At 29.2% G+C, this 11,284-nt stretch overlaps 1 protein-coding gene across 1 annotated transcript in view; it reads left to right on the forward strand.

Moving 5' to 3' along the window:
- Positions 1–8,983, forward strand: part of LOC129971633 (pyruvate dehydrogenase phosphatase regulatory subunit, mitochondrial-like) — a 42,302-nt gene extending 33,319 nt beyond the window's left edge. The window contains exons 16-18 of the mRNA XM_056085583.1: positions 2,578–2,667; positions 3,100–3,279; positions 8,457–8,983. Coding sequence (XP_055941558.1) covers positions 2,578–2,667; positions 3,100–3,279; positions 8,457–8,888 — 702 coding nt within the window. The 3' untranslated portion in view covers positions 8,889–8,983. The remainder of the gene's footprint in view (positions 1–2,577; positions 2,668–3,099; positions 3,280–8,456) is intronic.
- The last annotated feature ends 2,301 nt before the right edge of the window (positions 8,984–11,284 follow it).

Here is an 11,284-nt window from a genome sequence, read left to right on the forward strand (position 1 = left end):
AGTAGGATTTGAATTAAATTTGATCAAAATATTTAATATTTTTCACCAAATTCTAATGCCGATTTCTTTTTTGCCACAATTTTCTTTGCACACAAGCGTATTCTCCAGCAGCTTTGGAATTTCCATATTTGCTATGGGAATTAGTTGAAAACTAAATTATTATTGTATTGGCTTGTCAAATAATGATAATAATAATGTTGAATTTTTACTTCTGGCAAATAATGTTTTTGGAATCATTAATCATTGCATTTTTAATTATTATAAATCCCCTTAACATGTATTTTCCAATCCTTTAATCTAGAAACATGATTCTTATGGTGACAGGAATATAAAATTTCCCAAAACATTTAATACTCTCTTTTCCTTATTTTGCTTGTAAAAATAAGGCTTGTTTGCTTTTGGCAGACAGTGTTTTTTAGAATTATTAATTATCACATTTTCCCCTTATCATACATCTTCCATGTCTCGATTTTAAGCTGTTTAAAACTGCTGAAATAACTTAATAACCTTAATTAAACTAAAACTGGTATAAATTGTTGTACCTATTTCTTGCAAAAATGTGTTTAAAAAGTAAAAGTCAAAATAAAGAATAAATTCACTTATAACATTGATTTGATCACTATTAAACTCAGAAAGTGTCGTGTTTTGGCATCAATTTTTATATTCATTTTGAGAAAATTATGAAATTTTGCTAAAATTATTGTACTGTTTAATATTGATTTGGACCTTAGATTGTCTTGGGCCATAAGTCCGATGTGAATTTCTATGCATGATCTTTATTTATACTCTTATTAGAATGAACTCCTTTAGAATTTTCATTTATTTTAAGTTTTTTTTTTTTTTTTTTAATCTGCAAAACGGCATAATTTCCTACGCACATATCAAAATCATAGGAATATTCTTTCAGAATGTTTAATTTTAATATTGTATAATAGTATCTCATTTGATGACCAGTACAATAGCATAAATGATTGTTAAAAAATGTTTTAATTTCATTTTTAAAAAATTGTGTAACTTAGTTTTAATGACATATCCAGTAAAATATTTTTAAACTTTAAATTTTCATAGATGCATAACTTATGCAACTTTAGAAATTTACACCTTCCTATTAATTGTGCTTTGTATTTCCCTAATTTTCTGTCTATATTTTTATGTTTCTGATTATATAAAAAATTCTGATTATATATTATAGGAAAAGCAACAGTATTCAAAAACATTGAAACATCTTTATGATGTCCATAGCTAAATATTTTTTAATTTTGACAGATATATGATTTATACTATTATTTGAACAGTCTCATACAGTTCAGTTAATTGTATTATGCATTTTCCTAAACTTCTATCAATGTGTTTATTCAGTTAATTATATTACAGAAAAAAGCATCAATCTTTAAAAAGGGATACATTATAAAATTTTTTACCATTACTTGATTAAATCATTTTTAAGTGCAACAAATTTCAAAATTTTATTAAAAAGACCTGTATATTGAAATATGCTCATCATGTAAAAATAAGCCGATCTTCATATGATTGATCATTGTGAATGAGATAAAAAAATTAGAATGATGAAATATTAATAACACTGAAAACAATTTGAATTTTACTTCATAAAAAAATATATATATACAGTAGACTCCCGATTATCCGCGGGCGGGTTATCCGCGCCTGCCGCATTAAGTTTTTTTTTTTGCTTCCAAACAAAGAAAAAATGCTTCCAAAGCAAGAAGCAAACACAAATGACTGATCAAAAAGGTGCAGTTTTACAGTTATGCTTATAAAAATTTACATAATACATTATAGTATTAAAACAGTAAATATGTATTCATTTTTCTGTGCATCCTTGATGCCTCTCGTAAGTACAAAGCACTTTTCTGTTTTCATTAACAAAATGCATTTTAGGTTAGTTTTGAGTGATATACTAAAATATTAAGCGTTAGTTAAACATTTCCTGCTGTTTATTTTCGTTTTATTGTACATAAAACGATTTTTCAAAGTTGGAATGACTGTTTTCTCTTTTGCTATACCCGTTTTTAGCTTTTTTCGGATTATCCGCTATTTTTGTTATCCGCGGCGGCCGCGCCACCCAATTCCGCGGATAATCGGGAGTGTACTGTATAATATTTTGATGCAAAATATATTCAAAATATTTTTTTTAAAAATTAACTTAAAAAAAAATATGTATACATATGCCTCCCCCCCTAAAAAAAAGGAATAATTGAAAAACTAAAGAAAAGTATTAAGATGTAAAATCATTTTTGTGCTACAATATATATGAAATTTATCATGGAAGAATGCTAAGATTCATTTAATTTTTTAAAATTGCTCCCAAAGTACATGTTCCCATTCTGTACTAAATTTGGTAGTTCAAGGTTAAATGATCTGATCTGTAGAGCTTCAACACACATATTCATCGTTATTATTTATAGCAATAGAGTTTGTTTGACTATCTTTCAAAAGTGATGCAGTGTCATTGATTCAGAAAGATTGTATTGAATTTTGTGTTTCTTTATGCCTCAATAATGCTCATGGAATTGAGTGAGGAATTTTATTTTGATATAAACTTTAATTCCAATTTAGAAAACCAATGTTGGATATGCTGGTGAAGTTCTTGTCATGGGATTCAATAACACAGGCGAACCTGGCTATTCCCTGTATATACCTTCAGAGGTAAGAATGCATTATTCATTTAAAAAATAATGTTAGAATTTATTGAAAAAATTAATAATGATTATCTTCTCAAATGTACACTGTGAAAATTAAAACTAACAAATATAAACTGAATTTTAAAAAAATGCATCATTTTTGAAATGTTATTTACATATCTTGCATGCATTATAGTAACAAATTAGTTTATAAAACAAAAAAATATTTTAAAATAAATATTAAATTTTACTCCAGTGATTTATTGATTGTATTTATAAAATGCTATATCGCATATTATATCTGTAAATCCGTATTAATTAAAAAAAAGTGTAAGTGTAAAATTGAAATTGTAATGCTGTCTTCATATGTTTATAGAAATAATTTACTAAAATTTGGCAATAAAAAATTTACTGTAATTTGCTTTAATGATATCTATTTATTTACCTTTTTCTTCAGTATGCCCTACATGTATATCATAATCTTCTAAATGCTGGAAAAGATTATGGAATTCGAAATGTAGGATATTATGCATTACGTTTTCTTCGTATTGAAAAGTTTATTCCTTTTTGGGCGGAAGAGTTAGATAGCCACACTACTCCATTTGAAGTTGGACGAGGCTTTAAAGTGAGGATGCAAGTAAGTGAAAAAAAGACATCTAAAAATAATGCTAATATATATAAAAGGATGTTAAAACAAGAATGATATTTAATATATATTTTACATCATGTACATAATATATTACATTTATATAGTGTGTTCAAAGAGAAGCTGAGTTTTTAGGATGTATCAATTTTACTAAGAGTTTAAGAATATCTTTTAAAGAGACTTTTCTCATCCAAAATACTCTCTTATTTTTATACATTGATCCCAATATGTCTTCCATTGATATTATTTGTACTGCAGTTTGTGAGGCAGAATTTTTGACAAATTAATTAAATAGAAACGATTTATTTGTAAATTTTTTTGTGTTCAAAATAAATGCTAGTGATTGTACTATGCCTATAACCTTCGCGCAAGTGTAAGCAATAAGTTGGCAAAGTTTTATCGCTATTGGATGAATGGCATGGCAGAACATAAAATATGAACAAACAGAAAGTCATTTTTATATATTAGATATAACAACTTGTATTTAAAAATACTTAACAGATGTAAGTAAGGAACAATGTATAAATATATTTTTCCCAACGAATTATTTTTTAGAATGGTCCATTACCATATATGCAAGACAAATGTTGCATGTTACTTTTTTGTAGGCAAATCAAGTTTTTTTTTTAGCCGAGTCATTGAACCGGGGGGCGGGGATAGAAATAGAAAATCATTGATCAAAAATTATATAACTTTGATTTATGTTATAAATTATAAATAACAATAATAAAAAAAGTTACTGTTGGGAAACACTATACAGAATTTGTTTATTCAATGATTTTTGTGCTTAATCATTTTTTTTCTTTCTGTTATGTAAATCAAGAAACAGTGGGCATTCTTTCCCCCCTCCCCCCATTTTTCTTTCTCGTTTGTTTGAAAAGGATTTGAAGGATTGTTTCAAAAGAAAAGAAAGAAGGGACTTATATATATATAAAAAAATGCATTCTAGATAATTCCTAAAAAAAAAAAAAAAAAAAAAAAAGTTTTTAATTAATTAAAGCAGTTTTTGAAAAAAAAAATTTTTTAATTAAGGAAAAATTTTCAGAAATAGTTTTAATAAATAAAAGTTTAAAAGTAATGACCAAATGAAGGCACAATTTATTATTATTATTTTAAATACTCAACTTCTAGCAGAGTAATCGTATTGCCTGATCCTTTACTTGTCAAAATCATTTCAGAAATTGAAAATAGATAATGTTACATAACATATTTCCATTAATTAAATTTTATAGAGGGAATATTTCTGAAATTCTGAGGAAATTATTCATATTCAAAATTTGTTCTTTAATTGAAGATGGATCCATTTATTATTGTTTTGATGACACTATTCATTTCTCAGTATAATATTTTTTGATCAACGACATGAGAAATTTGTTAAACTAAAATAGGAACAATAAAGTATTCTAAATTAGGTAGCATCTTAAGAAGTGGATTGAAAAAGATTTAATGTCGTATATTTGATGATTTATGAATCATGTATCATTTCGATCAATCAATTTGTTAAATGTATTTTAATGACTCTCCACTATTCTAGAGGGATAAATAAGGGTTAATATAACAAATATAATATCTTTTGGCACAAATATACTTTAGAAATTGAAAATGTGCATCTTAAAGTGATTTTTTTAAAAAAATTTGTAATTATAAATCATTGAAACTTTGATATTTTCCCGTGATAACTCCTAGAAATATTATTTCACAAAACTGTCATTTACATTACTGTAAAATTGTCATTTTAATGACACAAATTTTATTAGTGTCTAAATTTTTCTCAAATTTTGGCAAATTTTTAATATATATATATATATATTTCTGTATTTCTTAACATTAGATTTCTTTGCTTAATTGAATTTCAAACAGCGTTCAATTATTTGATTGTGTAGTTATCTTTTAATCTAAGAAAGAGGAACTTTATCTAATATACATTTGATTTACATCTCTATTAATAATAAAATGTGTGTTGTAGCTTTAGAGGCATAATTGTTTGATCTAGAGCTCTACCGAACTTGGTACATATATATTTTGGAGGGTGGGATTATGCATCTCTGAGAGGCTTTTTCTTCTTCATATTTTTATTAGAATTTCAAATAAAAGATGAATAAAATTTTGTTTTTTCGGAAAAACTTCCGAAAATATTACTACACAAAATTGATCTTTACACTTAATAAAATTCAAAAAATTACCTTTTCAATAAAAGTGAAGTTTTTTGTTGCATAATTATTTTCTGTTCTTTTATCAATTTTTTAAAAAATGAGTGCATTTGACAACAATATATTTCATTTTTAAAGTGAAATTCAAGTCATTTTCAATGTTGCTACTATTTTATCCTGGCTCCCCTCCCCATTGCTGATGATCAAGATTCAGCTTATTTTCCCAAATTGAGCGAGCTTTAGTACAAGCTGTAAAATTGTTTAGTGAAAGTTTTGATTCTTTTTATTATTAAGATTTAATGAAGCAAAGGGAAATGATTTAATTAAAACAATTTTAAATCTACTGACCTTTCCAGTGATGTAATGAACATACAGATGAAAAAAAGTGGACTGTAGAACACAACTTTCAAATTGTACATAATATGAATTAGAGCTCTATGAAACTTTTAAATTTAAATAGTAAGGAATAAGAAATGTGAAGTTACAGTATCCTGACAGATACATGAAAGTTTACTTTTTAAATAGCAATATGATGTTATAGGACTTGACTCCATTAGAATGGTTTACATTCATAATGAATACAACATATATAAGGCTATAAAAATAACATGGCTTTAACGTCTTCTAAAATGTAATGCTTACAATTTTTTTTTTTTTTTTTTGGCTTTGTTATGCATAAGAGATGTAAATGAAAGTAAACAGAAATAGTCGAAATTTTCGGCGAACTAGCTGGCGCCAAAGGCGACTAGTTTACTATAAATTTATCAATAAGCAGGGTGAAATTATTATTAAAGTGATAGAAAAATAACTCACTTTTACAATGCATGTCCCGTTCGCAATTAATAGCTTTTACAGTGCCATATTAAAATTTGCATGCATGTATATGAGTAAACATACAAGCGGTGTTCAAATGAAAAGTGCAAAACGATACTGTGGGTATAAATGAAGACTTTATTAAAAGTATACACCATAGGTCTGAGCACAACGATCCCATTGATTAATGAAACGAAGGATTCCTTGTCCCTAGAATTCCTGTAGTCGTGACGAGACCCAGTTTTTTACAGCGTCCTTGAGTTCGCCGTCCGAGTTGAAGCGCGTCCCTTTCAGATGTTTTTTCAGGATACCAAACACATGAAAATCGCAAGGCGACATATCCGGACTGTAGGGTGGATGGTCGAGTTGCTCACACTTGAACTTGACCAGTTCCGCGTGTGTGACCCTGGATACGTGTGGACGCGCGTTATCAAGGAGCAGAACCACACTCTCCGTGAGTAGCCCCGGTCTTTTCTTCTTGATGGACCTTTTAGGGGAGAGTTTAAAATCCTCAACCTGCTCAGTTTCTAGGCAGCCATGGGGTTGAAGGCAGTTAATTAATTCATGTTCACTCTTTAAGTGCTCCAGTTCCACCATGATCATCTTCCTCTGCATAGTGTGGTCATGATATTCAGGGCTAGAATCATCTCCGTATCCTTCGAACATGCCTATCAATGTTGTTAAATATTCTACTTGATGTTCATCCTTCAATATCTGACTCCTGATCGATCTCTTTCTTTTACAATTAATGCACTGACATCTGACTTCCGAACTAACGGGTTCAACTTCCATGCCGGCAGGACTGTGGTGAGTACATTGCCTTTTCGCCATAGCTCCCTTTTCGGCCATTGCCTTCCGTAAAATGTACTGCCACGTCAATTAGACGGCGCTTTTTATAAGAGCCTCTTCTAGAGACGCGAGACTCTTATAAAGAGCGTTTCAGAGCTCAGGAGAGCCTGCGCATGCTCCGATCTATACCAGAGACTCCAATCGCATCCCTAGATGTCTCGCTACGTTCTCCCATACCGGCAAAGGCAAATATGTTAACGATTACCTTGTTACGACGTTTCGTACTTTTTCATTTGAACACCCCTTGTAATTTAGCAAATGCGTGGCCGAAAAGAAGAAACATTTGAAATTTTAACTTCAGGTTATTTCATTATGGAAGGCATTTTATAGACAAGAAGCGAAGATAAAACTGACGTCCGTTTAGATCGTGATACAAGTGCAAAAAGAGACAAATTTTTTTCTTCGGTGATTTTAATATGGGATTTTGATAGATTTCTTAAACATGTGTCGATTTAGAATAGGAAAATTTAGGTATTGTTAAAAGAATGTTGTGAGTATTAGAGACATTTATACCTTCGCTCGGAGCGTGTGAAAATGCTGAAATCATCAGTTTTATAGAGCGCGTGTAGAATAAATGAAAAAGAGAATTGGATTAGGAAATAAGAGAATATGGGCTAAATAAGTTAAAAATTTGGTAATTAAGATTTAAATTAGATTTTAAAATATTACATTACACATATACATAATGTAAAAATACATTTTTTTTAAAGCAGTTCCGTGACCGAAGAGAGGAGACACTTTTGAATTTTAAACTTCGCTTTACTCCATCCTGGGAGGCATAATATGTACAAGAAGTGACGAAATACGTCAATCTACAGCACAGCACAAGAGCGAAACAGACCGAAATATTTCCCCCCCGGCGAGTATATACTATGAGATTCTGATAGCGATTTCTTTACACGTGTCGATTTAGGTAAGGGGAATATAGGTATCTTCTAAAAGAATTTGCTTGGCTTAACAGATTTATATCCCTTCAGTCGGAGCCTGAGAACCGCTGATTTAAGCATTTTTACAGAGCTCGTATTGCATTTTAGAAGATTTTTTTTTTCTAAGAGAACATTTTAGAATGAAGTTAATATGGGTTAAATTAAGATAAAAGGAAATATCATATATGAATGATGCACTTTTGAGAATGTAACTTGCTACATACAAAACATTCACAGGTTAAACATGTTTGCAATTATAATGCCAAATTTAAAAAATTGCATTCCAGAATGCTGTTAAATTTATTCTTCATTAATCATGTTTCATTGTACATTTAAAATATATTTATCATGCTTTCAGTAAAATTCTTGATAAACGAACCTAAATATTTAAGTTAAAATTAGTTTTTCATTTGAAATTATTTTTTTGCAGAAAGATTATTTTCTGGGCAAAGCGGCCTTACAGCAGCAGTTGGATCAGGGGATGAAAAGACGCCTGGTCCACTTTCAATTAGAAAATCACAATCCCGAAGCCGACATTTGGGCCTGGGGTCGAGAACCTATTTATCGCAATGGACGGTATGTGGGGAAGACTACATCTTCCGGTTATGGCTTCACACTGCAGCGAGTGGTTTGCCTTGGATTCGTGCACAATTATGATGAAAAGACTGGCGAACCTCAAGTGGTTTCCTCGGAATTTATATCTAGTGATGCCAGTTTTGAAATTGAAATTGCTGGAAAGCGATTTCCCGCTAAAGCGAGCCTCAATGCTCCTCCGATTCCCATTATCACCATGAATGGAACTAGCAACAGATACATACCTAAAGCAAGATTGGTGGCACACACTGCAACTCCAGACTCCTAATCATTGGTAACAGAAACGTTTGTAAATGTTGTACATCTAAATATTTTTCTTTATTAAATAAATATTTTAGAAATTTTATTATAAAATCAAGATAATACGTAGTGAAAGCATTTCATTCTTCTTTTGAAATCTGAATTGCTTGTTTGTTTGCAAAAACAATAAAATAACCAAAATCTGTACTATTTTTAGATTTGCGTTTAAAATATGATTTAATGTGCATCTTCATATTACCAAAGTAGTAGTATAACTAAACAGGGCAAAACATTAATAAAAGAATAATAAAGCAATAAAATAATTACAGATAGCTACACTGTTCTTACTTCCGTGAAAAATATCTTCATCAAATTATCAAAAATTATATAATGTATTGCCTTCAAACTTAACAATGACCAAACTAAACCAAAGAATATCCCTCCTGTAGGTACCTGGCCACTTCGAAATAATCTGGAAAGAGCTAGCAGATCGATTAGCCAGAAAAATTACAGAAAATATGCCTTGCATTGCATGGATCTCTTCTAAAGTAATGAGACATCACATCACAATTAATAATTATCGAAACAGCAAATACTTCATCTCCCAAACCTTGATATCTGGTCTATTTTTACCTGGTCCAAAACTGGAGGGAATACGACATTTGTCATGACTAATCAGCAAAGTACTTATAACTCCAGGTCTTTTGAATCTCTATGATGATCCGTTTTGTTATGAATGGAACAGCATTAACAAGTTGACTGCCATAAAGGTCACCAGTGGCCGGCGGGGCCATATGAATTACATGGTGAAAAATTCAGCGTGCCAGTTAACTTATTAATGATATGGATCATATAGCTCTTTTGTGTAAAAAATATGCTTCTTATTTAGACTAAATTACAACTAGATAATATTTCTTGAAAAAATTTTGAGTTAAAATAACTGTCAATAAAACAATCTCTAAGGAATGAAGCAATTCAATATCTACTAATTTCATCAATCTCATTCTGTAGAGGACATATTGGTAGACTTTATAACTGCTGCATCTACTCTACGATTTGTTGTACCTCTTTTGACTTAAAATTTTAGATACACAAATATGGATTAAACTGTATCAGTATCACTGTTTTGCAACTGTAATGGATATGAAACTTTTTGTCATGATATTTTTAAAATTTAATATATGCATATTGATGAATTTATTCAGTTTCTACATTTGAAACCAGGAAATAATAGCTATTGTTGCTATACATCCCAATTTAATAATATGGTTCCTAGATGTAAATATATATATTTACGGACACCTTTAAAAATTGAAAATCATTCAAACAATCAAAAAGATCTCAATGAAATGAAATGGCATAATTTGGTTAGAAAATAGTTCTTATGTCACTAAATCCCTATGACATGAAGAAGACTAGCCTATAGAAGTAGCTGTTACTTAAAAATAATAATAATAAAAAAAAAAACAGCTACTTCTATTTACAATAAAGTGTCTTGCATTCCAAAATAACTTCATTTTCATAAAAAGAATTCTTAATTGCATTACAATTTATCAGAATATATTTACATTTAAAAAAAAAAATAATTGTTTTGCGTTCTGAAAGTGAAACATACTTTCCTTCTTAGAACTGAAATATAGAAATGGGAGAATAATTCACTTAATGTTAAAAAAAAAGAAAAAAAAATATTAAACACTAGAGAAACAACAACTTTCGCTTGTTTGAGGTACAATACTGGTAACAAACTCAAGAGGACATTAAAATAAATTTTAACCAAATTTGCCAATGAAAAAATTTTTAATCCATCCCAGAAGGATACTTACATTAATATTGGAATCTTCTATTTGTTCGAATCGATCAAATAAATGACATATTTCACAATTCAATGTGAACACTTTGCAGAATTAATGCTGTTTACTTCTAATTAGAAATATTTTGCATGTGTTTTGTTATAACAAATAATTTTGGAAATATAATATTAGTGCATAATAATTATTTATCATGGTAATACAAAAAAATTTAATTATACTACTAAACTCTAAAAGTCTTGAAACTTTTTAAAATTTTTCCCAAACGTAAATAAATGTTGCTAATTTCTATTGAAAAGGGGGGGGGGCGAAGGAAGATTATCAATTTACAACTTTGTCATATTCACACATAACTTGCATTTACGAGCATTCAAATTCTTCCATACATTAGTTAATTGTGCTGAAGCAGACTTCATTGCTCTGGCTAAATTATGTAAAAATAGAAAATTCTTAAAAAAAAAAAAAAAATTATATTTAAAAAATTATTTGACCAATCAATACATTCAATTTAATAAAGGCTAAAATAAATAATGCAGCTAAAATAACAGATAAGATTTTGTTGTCATGCTTTTCGTAAATTAGCAGTCTTGTCTGAAAAATTGACAAAAATCTAACT

The sequence above is a fragment of the Argiope bruennichi genome, chromosome 6 (genome assembly GCF_947563725.1).
Source record: "Argiope bruennichi chromosome 6, qqArgBrue1.1, whole genome shotgun sequence".
Classification (NCBI taxonomy): Eukaryota; Metazoa; Arthropoda; class Arachnida; order Araneae; family Araneidae; genus Argiope; species Argiope bruennichi.